Here is a 15617-nt window from a genome sequence, read left to right as displayed (position 1 = left end):
CACAATATGGATCCTCTAATAAGACAGTTGCTAGAAGTCGCTGTCGAAGCAGTCGTGGATGGTGGAGTTCACCCATATGAATTGAAAGGAACCAAAACTGGAGTCTTCGTGGGATGCTCTTGGAGCGAATCAGAGGAGATATTTATGGACAAATTCGTCGAATGTCAACAATTTCGTCTTACAGGGTACAAAATAAGAAGAAATCTTCTTCAATAGAAAGATTTGTTTCAGGTACTTAAGGTGCATGATGGCGGACAGACTCAGCTATTTTTTTCAAATCAAGGGTCCATCTTATGTCGCGGACACTGCTTGCAACAGTTTTATGAATGCTTTAGATCATGCATTCAGAGCAATCAGAAATGGTCGGTGCGATAAAGCTTTAGTTGCAAGTGGTAACATCCTGTTGCATCCAGGTCCAACACTTCAATATTACCAGTAAAGCCTAGACAATCAAGAGAGAGAGTATTTTTGAATAAATAATTTTTAGACTTGGAGTTCTGAGTGACGACGGTTCTTCGAACGTCTTCGATGAAAATGCTAGAGGATATGTGAGGAGCGAGGCGGTCGGTTGTATTTTTTTGCAAAAGGCTAAGGACTCAAAAAGGATTTATGCTCAAGTAAGCATCCAATTTCTCCATTAACAAATGTACACTTGTCGCTCAAAAAACTCGCAATTTCTTCGTAAAACCTATTGTTCTTCTTTTTTCAAGATTCTTCATTCGAAAATCAGTTGCGACGGTTTCACACCGAGCGGTCTGCTGTCGCCGTCTTCTGAAGACCAGGCTCGATTATTGAGGGAAGTTTACAACGAATGCGGAATCACTCCCGACCAACTGAGCTTCTTCGAAGCCCACGCAAGCGCTACGAAAGTCGGTGACTTAAAAGAAGTCCAAGTCATCGACCAAGTTCTGGGGAAGCTTCGTCAAAAACCGTTACTCATTGGCTCCGTTAAGTCAAATGTGGGGCACACCGAAGCCGCTTCTTGCATGTGTTCAATCATGAAGGCCGTGTTGGCAATAGAATCAAATGTTGTCGCTCCAAATCTTCATTTCAGAAAAGCCAAAAAGGGAATGGTCGGGATTGAGGAAGGGAGACTTGTACCGGTTACGAAGAAGACGCTTCTCGAAGGAGATGACATTGTTATTGGGATTAATAATTTCGGATTTGGTGGGAGTAACGGCCATTTGATACTGAAGCGTCTTGTCAGCAAGAAATCAGAAGAGAGTAAAGTGATGGATGATGTTCCTAGACTGGTTTGTGTCAGTGGACGCACGGAAGAAGCAGTTATTACAACTTTGGAACGCTTGAATGAACGACAAGTGAACGTGGAACACGTCGGATTAATCCACCAAGTGTTTAAGAAAAACTTTTCAGGTCATCTTCACAAAGGATTTACGATAATTTCAAAAAATCAACACTTACAAACTTCACCTTATTTACCCTCGATCCAACCTCCCCCATTTTACATAAAATTTGGAAAATTTGATCTTTCCTACAAATCTGTAAGAATGTATTTTTTAAACTTCCCACCTTTTGCAACGACGATGGAAAAGTGAGTATTGAAACGAGAAGAACTTGACATTTGTGACAAAATTTGTTATTTCAGAATTAGTACAATTTTAAACAAAAATATAATGAACCTCCTTTACCACAAGAAGAAAGAATGTTATGATGACAATATAGGAGCAATTGCGGTGCAACTTGGAGTTGTAGATTTGCTGAAAGAGCTAGAGTTACAACCAACAGGAATTTGGACAAATTCTTTCAACAAATTAGCTTACGCTTACCTTAACCAAATTTTAACATTGGAACAAACACTCCAACAGGCAATCTTCAACATCGAAAAAAACTCAAGTGACAATTTCCAAGTTATTGACAATTTTTCTAAAGAGGAATTGGGTTTCAGCTCTCAAGATTCCATTGTGTTGAATCTCTCCGATGAAGATATGTTACTTGCAAACAATCCAAAGCTCATTTTAAATATTTTGGGAAGGTGTGTTGTTGCAACTTTCATTTACATTTTATAACAGCAAAGTTGTTGTAGATTATACTTGCAAGGACATAATCCTCAACTTCACAAATTGTACCCTTCAGTCAATTTTCCTGTAGGTAGAATGACACCCACCATATCATCTTTGGTCAATTGGAGACACGATCAAGACTGGCTTACCTACAAATTTAGAACTTTGAATAATTTCATGCAAAAGACAGAATCAATTAATGTTCAAACTGATGAGTACAAATATTTAGAAGGAAACGTAGTTGGAGGTAAGTTGACAAACTGTCTACTGGTTTATTTCTTATGTCAATTATTGTAGATCGCAACTTGTTCCCCGTTTCTGGTTATTTGAATCTAGTGTGGAAAGTTTTTGCTGGTGGGTCAGCACTACAAGAAACTTGTCCGGTTGTTTTTGAAAATTGTAAATTTATTAGAACTGTAGCACTTAATGAAAGTAGCTACACCACGTTCAATGTAGCGATTCAAGGAGGAAGCGGGAATTTTGAAATTATGGAAGACGACAACACACTTGTTGCAAAAGGAAGGATTTTCTCTGTTGAAAACATGAATGATGACACTGGTGTTCCTGATTTTGATGAAGGTGTTGCTGCAAATATTTTACATTCCGACGAAATCTACAGAGAGTTACATTTGAGAGGTTACAGCTACAGGTTTGTCAACTAGTTTCCAACACACAAAAAATTTAAAAGAGATTTTAGCGATCACTTCAAAGGAATTGCTAAATGTAATGCCGCCGTAACGTCAGGTTTGATCAAATGGAAAGATAATTGGGTGACTTTTATGGAAAACATGCTCCAAATGAATATTCTCGGTGGGGATTCGAGACTTCAGTACCTTCCAGTCGGGATCAGGAAAATTGCGATTGATCCAGTTAAACATTTAAAATTAGTTGAAGGTTTTTCTGTGAAGAAACCTGTTCATGTTTACAAGGAAAAGAGAACCATCAAGTTGGAATCTTAAGATACATTATGTAAAACGATTTCATACTTTTGTTGTAGATCTGGAGGAATAGAAATTTTTGATGTGCGAGTTCGGTCAACACCAAAGCAAAAACTTCTGCAAAAACCAGTTACTGAAAAGTACGAATTCGTACCAAATGAAACTCATTTAGATTTGAGTCAATCTGTTAGGATTAACATCCAAATCGTGTTGGAGGAATCTATGGAACAGGAATTAAGGGCGGGGGAATTAATCGATCACTTCACCAAAGCTAGATCTACAATTTTGATGCCTTTGGTCAAAAATGTTCTTGAAGATATTCCTTCAGTTTATCCTGAATTGATCATTTCCACCAAGGATAAAATAAAAAACTTAGCGGAAATACGAATTGAGTCACTTGCTCTCACACGTACAAATAATCTGTCGCTCATTATTGCAACAAATATATTTCAAAGACCTTCTTTCTTGGAAGAAATTTTGAATGTGTTGAGTGCAGATGGTTTTGTTCTAACAAGAGAAGATAAAGATTTTAATCCAGCCGAAGTGAATGGAATTACAATTTTAACCCAACACACTACAAAAGACGAGAAACTGATACTTTTCAAAAGATCTAAACCTGCTGCAAGTTCAGATTTTATCGAAATATCGTCAACACATTTTGAGTGGATTTCTGAACTGCAAGACTCGCTGAAAAATGAGAGTAACGCTGTTGTCCACTGCAAAAATCAACAACTTGAAGGTATTCTAGGCTTTACAAAGTGCATCAGAAGAGAACCTGGAGGGAAGAAAGTTAAGTGCTTCTTCATGATGGACGAAGCTCCAGATTTCGATCCATTCGATAAATTCTACAGACAACAAATCGAACAGGATCGAGCGATCAATGTTTACAAAGAGGCAAAATGGGGAACGTACAGACATTTCAAACTCGAAAATTGTGGCACGAATCCGAAAAGCAATGTCTATATTGGTGCTAATAATAAAGAAGGTCGATCCACTTTAGAATGGAACGAAGGACCTCCCTTGACAACTAATAAAGATCAAGACATTATTCAAGTGATGAGAGAAAAAGTTGTAAAATCTTTTATGAAACATCTATTTGCAGGTATTTTATAGTTCTGTAAATTATAAAAATATTGTCACAGCTTGGAAGGAAATTGTTTTTACGAATGACATGATCCAGGAATTTTTCGAACGAAATGAATACAGCGGACGAGACTCCAGGTAAGAGAATAAAATACTGTTCCTTGTGCTGATCAAACATCATTCTATTAAATACAGAGGTAACAGGGTCATGGGAATGGTCGCTGGTGGTGTTTTGTCAACTTTTCTTCCTGCTCATGCAGACTTTTCTTGGCCGGTACCACCAGATTGGAGTTTAGAAGACGCTGCAACTGTTCCAGCCACATATAGCATCGTAATTTATGCATTGTTATTGGTAAGTACTCGTCTTCTTTGTTTTGGTACTAGTACTTACAGAACTTACAGAAGCGGAGTTTAAATCCTGGTACTTCTATACTGGTTCACTGTTCTCTTAGTAACATAGGACTTGCCGTTTTAAATGTAGCTCTATACTACAAATGCAATATTTTTGTGAGTGTCAAAACACAAGAACAAAGAGATTGTTTTAGAAGGAATTTTCCTCAAGTTTCAGGTAATTAAATAATTTTGTTTGCGAACTAATCTAAATAATCGATGCTTTTAGAGAGTCACGTCGGTAGTTTCAGAGTAAACTCATTTGAAAGAGTGATTAGAAAGGAGACCAAAGGACGAGGTGTTGACATTATTTTATGTTCTCCGATGGGTGAAAAACTTGAAACTTTTGTAAGCTGCCTGGCACGTGGTGGTACCTTCGTGGAGATTGGAAAGTGCGATTCAGATTATGAGGGCTCGTTTGATCTTCATCTGTTAGAAAAAGAGTCAAGTTATCACAATGTGATGTTGGACGCCTTGTTTGGAGAGTCTTCCGAAGTGAAGCAAAAACTGATAAAAGCTGTAGCTGAAGGAATCAAATGTGGTTACGTCAAACCTCTTCCTGCGAATGTTTTTGGACATGATGAGATTGAGGAAGCGTTTAGGTACATGACAGTGGGCGAAAACACAGAAAAAGTTTTAATCAAATTTCGAGAAGAAAATGAAAGTCTCGTTGGAACATCTGATCGATTGTTATTGGAAGCAGTACCTAGGTAATCTGCAGAGATTTTAAAAAAATGTTTGCATTTCGTTTTTGAAGGTTCTACTGCGATGGTAACAAAACTTATATCATAATCGGTGGACTTGGAGGGTTGGGTTTGGAACTGGCAAATTGGTTGGTACTGAGAGGCGCAAAGAAATTGGTACTCTCGTCTAGATTTGGTCTCATAAACGGGTATCAAACCCAACGAGTAAACTCTCTGAAATCTCGTCGGGTTTCAGTTCATATTTCCACAAGTAATGTGTGTTCTAAGAGTGGTTGTTTAAGCTTAATTCAAGAAGCAAACGAACTGGGCCCAGTTGATGGAATCTTCAACTTAGCCATGGTGCTCAAAGATGGACTGTTCGAAAACCAACGTGTGGAAAATTTCACCGCTTGTCTGGCCCCGAAGGTGCAGTCAAGCAAACATTTAGACGAAATCACGAGACGCTGTTGTCCTCAATTAAGATATTTCGTTGTGTTCTCTTCGTTTTCCTGTGGACAAGGCTTTCCCGGCCAAACCAATTACGGAATGGCGAATTCCGTCATGGAAGGAATCTGCGAAAAGCGCAAACTAGATGGTTTTCCAGCCTTGGCGATCCAATGGAGCGCTATCGGAGAAGTACTTTGTAAATGTTTCCAAGTACTTATCTTAATCGGTATTTTAGGTGGGATTAGTGACTCGGCTGCAAAAAAGCTACAAGGGGAAGGAAATCCTCGGGACTATGCCGCAACCAGTATCGACTTGTCTTGCGGTGCTGGACAACCTATTGAACCAAGACAACACCATTGTGTCGAGCACTGTTGTTGCAGACAAACGAAAGAAAAATGACGTTAGCGGAAGTGTCGTGGAGGTTGTTGCCAACGTATTAGGTGATTTACTTAAGCACTGATGCATTTTTAAATTTTTTATTTCAAAGAAAAAATGTCATTGTTGTTCATGCCTTACAATTTCTCAGGTATCAATGATGTTACGAGAGTAAGCCATCACGCGACACTCCCGGAGCTGGGAATGGACTCTATTACGAGCCAAGAAGTGCTCCAACAATTAAAGGAGCGTTTCAAAATTGTCACCCCTAGAGAGATTCGGACGATGACTTTTTCAAAGTAGTAATGTTGTGTCTTTGCTGGTTCGGAAATATATTTTTTTTTGTAGGTTAAGTGAGTTGAAACAAGAAATGAAAGAGACTTTGACGAATTAGCAATATCCTTGACAGTAACATCCAGTGACGGCTCGTTAGGGGCGGCAGAGTCGGCCGGGCCGTACCACACAAAATTACGAATTTTATTTTCATATTTTCTGGTAAAAAAATGTTTACGTTATTTTTCTTCTGAGACAAATAACAACTTAAATTACAATTTACATTTCTGTCTCGTACCTAATTACATTGTACTGTGTACCGTATGTGCTGTAAATACACATATTATGTAGTATAAATACCTAAACGCATCCAGGATAGTTTTGAAAAAAAAAATGTGTGTGTAAATAAAAATCCACTTAATAAACGCAAAATTCTACTAAACATAAATTATGATGTCTGTTCGCCTTCATCGTTTTTTTTTAATTGCCTCAGTAAAGACCAATTTAAATTAGATATTGAAGTTAAAGTTATTTTTTCACCATTACAAAAATTAAATGCATACGAATATTTACAAAACTACGGCAATAATTGACAAAGCCGTTCCTAGGCTCCTGCGGCAAGTGTTTATTAAATAGGTAATAAATACATTCGGCCAAGGAAGGGGAAGGGTCGGCCAGTGACGTATTTGCCGAGTGCACACAGACTAATCTTTGCACTGCGATTTTGAAACGATGAATACATTCAGAAGTACGTCCAGCTGTCTCGTCTCACCAATCTTAAGTTATGTTGCTCTAACTTGTAACGGATAGCTTAGCTCGTTTCACACAAGCCCGGCAAAAGTTAATTTGGCCGACAGCTGTTTCAGAGCTGTGGCGCTGCTAAACTGAGTTTGCTAAGGTAACGACAACGGTTGCGCCAATATTTCCATCTCACTTAATTTGGAGTCTATGCAATATGCAAGTTAATCGACACGATACAAACATCCCGTGACACGATACAAACATCCCGTAAAACAATGAGTTGTCGCTACCTTATTTATTTTATCATCGAGAACCTTAGAGTTTGCGTTTGCGTAGTTTAATTCCTTAATTTCAAATTCACGTCTGCTCCTAACCGTTTAACGTATCGTCTTTTGTTTCTGTTTTGTGTGTTTAATCTGTTATTAATTATTATAGTATTATTTAAATTGTGAGTGTAAGTGGTAAGTACCGTAAGTAGGTAAACACACCGACAATGGCAAATGTAAAAGATGTAGTGAGTACCAATGCCGATTTGATTAACTATTTATTGGTAAATAAATTTCATACATTGTCTTATGATGACAAAATATTTGTGAAGAAATTGCCAGTTCCACAACCCTCAATGGTTGATTTAATACAATCGAAAAGTGGTCATAATCGCGCGTTTTCTAAAACTCTGTACCAGAAACATATATGGTTAACGGGCAGCCAGGTTCGTAATAAATTGTTTTGCTGGTATTGTGTACTCTTTTCGGTAAATAAAAATCCTTACAATTCGGTAGGGTACGACAATTTAAAAGAAATTCATCGCGCTTTAGTTAAACACGAAATGTCTAAAGAACATACACATTCGGCAATAAAATTTAAATTGTTCGGTAAACAAAATATTGTAAATGCAATCGACAGCGGTCATAAAGAATATATTAAAAAATACAATGAAAAGGTCCGGGAAAATCGAGAAATGGTTAAACGTTTAATAAATATGACAATTTTTTTGTCTACACAAGAATTGGCATTCCGGGGTAATGATGAATCGGTACATTCAGATAATCAAGGTAATTTTAAAGAGTTAGCCAAATTTGCCGCTACTTTAGATGAAAATTTTAATAAATTTATAGATCCTTCTTTATCTCCTGTTTTTACTGGGCTATCAAAAACAATTCAAAACGACTTAATCGACTCGGTAACAAAAATTGTAATGAAAACCATTTATGATGAAATTAACAGCGCCGTATGTTTTTCGTGGCAAATAGACGAGACTACAGATATCACATGTTTTTCACAGATGTCTGTTATTTTTCGTTTTGTTAGCAGCGGTAAAGTTTTGGAAAGGTTTCTCGGATTTTTTAACGTAAGCGATGGTCGAACTGCAAATGACATTTTCAGTCTGCTGCAACAAAATTTTGGTCATTTTAATATTGAAACAAAATTAGTCGGACAAACATATGATGGGGCAGCGGTGATGGCAGGAGAGCTTAACGGTTTACAAAAGAAAATTAAATCAATTGCTCCTCAAGCACTTTTTACACATTGTTACGCCCATAAATTAAATTTAGTATTGCAAGATTCGTGTAAACAAATTAGAGAATGTAGAATTTTTTTCTCAAACGTTTCGGGATTTTCTGCATTTTTTACAAAATCTACTAAACGTACCAACCTCTTGGATTCAATTTGTAAAAAAAGATTACCAAGTAACTCCGAGACCAGATGGAACTTTAAATCTCGCGTTGTCAATACATTATTCGATAAAAGAACAAATTTAATTGAAGTTTTTGATCACATAATTGAAAATTTAGAGCAATGGGATGACATTTTGATACGGGAATCTATCGGTTTTAAAAAATTGTTGACCGACTTTGATTTCGTGTTTTTGTTACATACTTTTCATTTAATTTTCACTCATACAGAAACCGTTTTTTCCATAATCCAAAATAGGTTATCCGATATAACGTACTGTAATGAAAGAATAATTTCACTTGTAGCAACTCTAAAAAATTTTAGAAATGATAACTATTTTAATAATCTTTATTTGGAAATTAAAAAAATGCAGGATGTATTGCCTCCGTCCGCTAAGCGACACAAGACTGACTTAACAGATAACTTGTCTAAGAAACTATTATTTTTCGAAATTTTAGGCTTACTTATAAATCAAATTGAAATACGGTTTAAAGACATTTCATCCCTTAATTTTTTGGAATTAATTGACAGCAATAAGTTTGATGTGTTCAGTCGTAATTTTCCCGAAAAACAACTTAATTCTTTAATTAATAATTATCGAGGTTTCTTTAATAATGAAAGATTAAAAAGGGAGTTGCAAGTTCTGTATTCGGATAAATTAATTTTTGGTAATTCACCTACCGTTAGAGAAATGATAGAATTCATTAATAAAAATGATATCATTACCGATGTTCCGGAAATATATAAATTGTTTTGTTTAATTGTATCTCTCCCGCCAACATCAGCATCGGTAGAAAGAAGTTTTTCGGCATTAAAACGTGTGAAATCCTACAGTAGAAATACAATGTCCCAATCCCGTTTAAATAATTTGTCGGTTTTAGCAATTGAACGAGGGTTGGTTAAAGAATTAATTAAAGACGAAAATTTTTATACAAAAATTCTTGATGATTTTGCAACGACTAAATCGCGTAAAATTGATTTAATATACAAATATGAATAGGTTTTTATTCAGAAAATTATTTAGTTGTTTTTGTAGTTTGTTTTATGTTTTCAGTTTATTTATTGTTTTTTTTTAATTAGATTTAAGGGTTTTATTTTAATTTTGAGAAGTTTATTTTTGTTTTCAGAGTTTTATAATTTGTTATTCCAATTTTTAGAATTTATTTTGTTTTTTAATTTTTAGAATTTTTTTTTTGTGATCTACCCCCGAACCTGACCTTTTCCTACATCCTATTTTCCTATTTCCTCCTGGCAAGAATGCTCTAGACCTCCTCGTGGTTCTTGTCGTAAGATTTAATTTTTTGATTAATATGCAACTTGCACTTGTTAGTTTTACATTTGTCACGCGGATGCCTATCAAAAAGTTAAATTGACTAATTAGAGCTTTACCGATCTACCCATGTTCGGCCGACCCATATTCGCGAAACACGAGCCGTCACTGGTAACATCATCATAAAAAGATATGTAAAACAAATGGAAAAAAGGTTAATGTGAAAAATAGAATAAAAATGAAAATAAATAATAATAATTATATCATTACCTAATATCTTTAAGAGAAATTCACAAAAAACCACAAAATTCATATTTTTATCAATTTTTGGCTCCCACACCAACAAATGGGGTCTATACAATAACTCACCGCACCCCGAAAAAACAATTAAACGGCCGTAGCTCCCTTATTATACATAATATGACAATAAAGTATACACCGCTGGATTCCTCTTTTCAATGCGCTTCTTTTGAGTCTTTTGGATTAAACGCCCATAGCTCCCTTATTAAGCCACATATGGCAATGAATTTTGCACCGTTGGATTGCTCTTGTCAAGGCGCGTCTTCTGAGCTGAAAAACTTTTACTTGGATTTTTCCGTTTTAGAGAAATTCGCAAAAAACCATAAATCCATATTTTTGGCTCCCACAGCAAAAAATGGGTTCAAAGGCCGGAACTTTTACTATACCTGAATTCAACTCATCCAATACAATAACTGACAGCAATTTGGTTCGAATCGGCGACAAAAATTTTTTGGAAAAAAACCATGTACCTCCCCTTCTATCTAATTTTCACTTCGGAAAATCATTTAAACGCCCATAGCTCCCTTATTAAGCCACATATGGCAATGAATTTTGCACCGTTGGATTGCTCTTATCAAGGCGCTTCTTCTGAGCCGAAAAAACTTTACTTGGATTTTTCCGTTTTAGAGAAATTCGCAAAAAACCATAAATCCATATTTTTGGCTCCCACAGCAAAAAATGGGTTCAAGGGCCGGAACTTTTACTATACCTGAATTAAACTCATCCTATACAATAACTGAGCAATTTGGTTCGAATCGGCATAAAAAATTTTTTAGAAAAAAACCATGTACCCCCCCCTTCTATCTAATTTTCACTTCGGAAAATCATTTAAACGCCCATAGCTCCCTTATTAACCCACATATGGCAATGAATTTTGCACCGTTGGATTGCTCTTGTCAAGGCGCTTCTTCTGAGCTGAAAAAAATTTACTTGGATTTTTCCGTTTTAGAGAAATTCGCAAAAAACCATAAATCCATATTTTTGGCTCCCACAGCAAAAAATGGGTTCAAGGGCCGGAACTTTTACTATACCTGAATTCAACTCATCCTATACAATAACTGAGCAATTTGGTTCGAATCGGCATAAAAAAATTTTTAGAAAAAAACCATGTACCCCCCCCTTCTATCTAATTTTCACTTCGGAAAATCATTTAAACGCCCATAGCTCCCTTATTAAGCCACATATGGCAATGAATTTTGCACCGTTGGATTGCTCTTGTCAAGGCGCTTCTTCTGAGTCGAAAAAACTTTACTTGGATTTTTCCGTTTTAGAGAAATTCGCAAAAAACCATAAATCCATATTTTTGCCTCCCACAGCAAAAAATGGGTTCAAGGGCCGGAACTTTTACTATACCTGAATTCAACTCATCCTATACAATAACTGACAGCAATTTGGTTCGAATCGGCGACAAAAATTTTTTAGAAAAAAACCATGTACCCCCCCCCTTCTATCTAATTTTCACTTCGGAAAATCATTTAAACGCCCATAGCTCCCTTATTAAGCCACATATGGCAATGAATTTTGCACCGTTGAATTGCTCTTGTCAAGGCGCTTCTTCTGAGCCGAAAAAAATTTAACTGGATTTTTCCGTTTTAGAGAAATTTGTAAAAAACCAAAAATCCATATTTTTGGCTCCCACAGCAAAAAATGGGTTCAATGGCCGGAACTTTTACCTTATGTGAATTCAACTCATCCTATACAATAACTGACAGCAATTTGGTTCGAATCGGCAACAAAAAATTTTTGGAAAAAAACCATGTACCCCCCCCTTCTATCTAATTTTCACTTCGGAAAATCATTTAAACGCCCATAGCTCCCTTATTAAGCCACATATGGCAACTAATTTTGCACCGTTAGATTGCTTTTGTCAAGGCGCTTCTTCTGAGCCAAAAAAAATTTAACCGGATTTTTCCGATTTAGAGAAATTTGCAAAAAACCAAAAATCCATATTTTTGGCTCCCACAGCAAAAAATGGGTTCAATGGCCGGAACTTTTATTATACCTGAATTCAACTCATCCTATACAATAACTGAGAGCAATTTGGTTCGAATCGGCGACAAAAATTTTTTGGGAAAAAACCATGTACCCCCCCCCCTTCTATCTAATTTTCACTTCGGAAAATCATTTAAACGCCCATAGCTCCCTTATTAAGCAACATATGCCAATGAATTTTGCACCGTTGGACTGCTCTTGTCAAGGCGCTTCTTCTGAGCCAAAAAAATTTAACTGGATTTTTCCGTTTTAGAGAAATTTGCAAAAAACCAAAAATCCATATTTTTGGCTCCCACAGCAAAAAATGGGTTCAATGGCCGGAACTTTTACTATACCTGAATTCAACTCATCCTATACAATAACTGAAAGCAATTTGGTTCGAATCGGCGACAAAAAATTTTTAGAAAAAAACCATGTACCCCCCCCTTCTATCTAATTTTCACTTCGGAAAATCATTTAAACGCCCATAGCTCCCTTATTAAGCCACATATGGCAATTAATTTTGCACCGTTAGATTGCTTTTGTCAAGGCGCTTCTTCTGAGCCAAAAAAAATTTAACTGGATTTTTCCGATTTAGAGAAATTTGCAAAAAACCAAAAATCCATATTTTTGGCTCCCACAGCAAAAAATGGGTTCAATGGCCGGAACTTTTACTATACCTGAATTCAACTCATCCTATACAATAACTGACAGCAATTTGGTTCGAATCGGCGACAAAAATTTTTTGGAAAAAAACCATGTACCCCCCCCTTCTATCTAATTTTCACTTCGGAAATCATTTAAACGCCCATCATAGCTCCCTTATTAAGCCACATATGGCAATGCATTTTGCACCGTTGGATTGCTCTTGTCAAGGCGCTTCTTCTGAGCCGAAAAAAATTTAACTGGATTTTTCCGTTTTAGAGAAATTTGCAAAAAACCAAAAATCCATATTTTTGGCTCCCACAGCAAAAAATGGGTTCAATGGCCGGAACTTTTATTATACCTGAATTCAACTCATCCTATACAATAACTGAGAGCAATTTGGTTCGAATCGGCGACAAAAAATTTTTGGGAAAAAACCATGTACCCCCCCCCCTTCTATCTAATTTTCACTTCGGAAAATCATTTAAACGCCCATAGCTCCCTTATTAAGCCACATATGGCAATGAATTTTGCACCGTTAGATTGCTTTTGTCAAGGCGCTTCTTCTGAGCCAAAAAAAATTTAACTGGATTTTTCCGATTTAGAGAAATTTGCAAAAAACCAAAAATCCATATTTTTGGCTCCCACAGCAAAAAATGGGTTCAATGGCCGGAACTTTTACTATACCTGAATTCAACTCATCCTATACAATAACTGACAGCAATTTGGTTCGAATCGGCGACAAAAATTTTTTGGAAAAAAACCATGTACCCCCCCCCTTCTATCTAATTTTCACTTCGGAAATCATTTAAACGCCCATCATAGCTCCCTTATTAAGCCACATATGGCAATGCATTTTGCACCGTTGGATTGCTCTTGTCAAGGCGCTTCTTCTGAGCCGAAAAAAATTTAACTGGATTTTTCCGTTTTAGAGAAATTTGCAAAAAACCAAAAATCCATATTTTTGGCTCCCACAGCAAAAAATGGGTTCAATGGCCGGAACTTTTATTATACCTGAATTCAACTCATCCTATACAATAACTGAGAGCAATTTGGTTCGAATCGGCGACAAAAAATTTTTGGGAAAAAACCATGTACCCCCCCCCCCTTCTATCTAATTTTCACTTCGGAAAATCATTTAAACGCCCATAGCTCCCTTATTAAGCAACATATGCCAATGAATTTTGCACCGTTGGACTGCTCTTGTCAAGGCGCTTCTTCTGAGCCAAAAAAATTTAACTGGATTTTTCCGTTTTAGAGAAATTTGCAAAAAACCAAAAATCCATATTTTTGGCTCCCACAGCAAAAAATGGGTTCAATGGCCGGAACTTTTACTATACCTGAATTCAACTCATCCTATACAATAACTGAAAGCAATTTGGTTCGAATCGGCGACAAAAAATTTTTAGAAAAAAACCATGTACCCCCCCCCCCTTCTATCTAATTTTCACTTCGGAAAATCATTTAAACGCCCATAGCTCCCTTATTAAGCCACATATGGCAATTAATTTTGCACCGTTAGATTGCTTTTGTCAAGGCGCTTCTTCTGAGCCAAAAAAAATTTAACTGGATTTTTCCGATTTAGAGAAATTTGCAAAAAACCAAAAATCCATATTTTTGGCTCCCACAGCAAAAAATGGGTTCAATGGCCGGAACTTTTACTATACCTGAATTCAACTCATCCTATACAATAACTGACAGCAATTTGGTTCGAATCGGCGACAAAAAATTTTTGGAAAAAAACCATGTACCCCCCCCTTCTATCTAATTTTCCGTTCTAGAGAAATTAGCAAAAAACCAAAAATCCATATTTTTGGCTCCCACAGCAAAAAATGGGTTCAATGGCCGGAACTTTTACCTTAGGTGAATTCAACTTATCCTATACAATAACTGACAGCAATTTGGTTCGAATCGGCAACAAAAAATTTTTGGAAAAAAACCATGTACCCCCCCCTTCTATCTAATTTTCACTTCGGAAAATCATTTAAACGCCCATAGCTCCCTTATTAAGCCACATATGGCAATTAATTTTGCACCGTTAGATTGCTTTTGTCAAGGCGCTTCTTCTGAGCCAAAAAAAATTTAACTGGATTTTTCCGTTTTAGAGAAATTTGCAAAAAACCAAAAATCCATATTTTTGGCTCCCACAGCAAAAAATGGGTTCAATGGCCGGAACTTTTACCTTATGTGAATTCAACTCATCCTATACAATAACTGACAGCAATTTGGTTCGAATCGGCAACAAAAAATTTTTGGAAAAAAACCATGTACCCCCCCCTTCTATCTAATTTTCACTTCGGAAAATCATTTAAACGCCCATAGCTCCCTTATTAAGCCACATATGGCAATTAATTTTGCACCGTTAGATTGCTTTTGTCAAGGCGCTTCTTCTGAGCCGAAAAAAATTTAACTGGATTTTTCCGTTTTAGAGAAATTTGCAAAAAACCAAAAATCCATATTTTTGGCTCCCACAGCAAAAATGGGTTCAATGGCCGGAACTTTTACTATACCTGAATTCAACTCATCCTATACAATAACTGACAGCAATTTGGTTCGAATCGGCAACAAAAAAATTTTGGAAAAAAACCATGTACCCCCCCCTTCTATCTAATTTTCACTTCGGAAAATCATTTAAATGCCCATAGCTCCCTTATTAAGCCACATATGGCAATGAATTTTGCACCGTTGGATTGCTCTTGTCAAGGCGCTTCTTCTGAGCCGAAAAAAATTTAACTGGATTTTTCCGTTTTAGAGTAATTTGCAAAAAACCAAAAATCCATATTTTTGGCTCCCACAGCAAAAA

At 36.4% G+C, this 15617-nt stretch overlaps 1 protein-coding gene across 1 annotated transcript; it reads left to right on the top strand.

The window, feature by feature from the left end:
• Positions 1 to 247: 247 nt before the first annotated feature.
• LOC138129483 (fatty acid synthase-like) lies at positions 248 to 6353 on the top strand. Its single transcript, XM_069045777.1, has 16 exons — positions 248 to 435; positions 488 to 617; positions 711 to 1552; positions 1607 to 1993; positions 2045 to 2268; positions 2319 to 2670; positions 2719 to 2967; positions 3019 to 4012; positions 4062 to 4180; positions 4238 to 4394; positions 4445 to 4610; positions 4662 to 5142; positions 5190 to 5751; positions 5798 to 6002; positions 6089 to 6236; positions 6286 to 6353. Exons 1-16 carry the CDS (start codon positions 248 to 250, stop codon positions 6329 to 6331), a joined length of 5250 nt encoding a protein of 1749 aa, XP_068901878.1. The 3' UTR covers positions 6332 to 6353.
• Positions 6354 to 15617: the final 9264 nt, after the last annotated feature.

Source organism: Tenebrio molitor, chromosome 4, assembly GCF_963966145.1.
Source record: "Tenebrio molitor chromosome 4, icTenMoli1.1, whole genome shotgun sequence".
NCBI lineage: Eukaryota > Metazoa > Arthropoda > Insecta > Coleoptera > Tenebrionidae > Tenebrio > Tenebrio molitor.
This window is presented reverse-complemented; position numbering and strand designations above follow the sequence as displayed.

Coding starts and splice junctions, on each gene's coding strand:
- LOC138129483 (XM_069045777.1), top strand. CDS start 248: ATGGCGGACAGACTCAGCTATTTTTTTCAAATCAAGGGTCCATCTTAT. Junction 1,553..1,606: donor TTTGCAACGACGATGGAAAA/GTGAGTATTGAA, acceptor TTGTTATTTCAG/AATTAGTACAATTTTAAACA. Junction 4,013..4,061: donor AAGATCAAGACATTATTCAA/GTGATGAGAGAA, acceptor ATCTATTTGCAG/GTATTTTATAGTTCTGTAAA.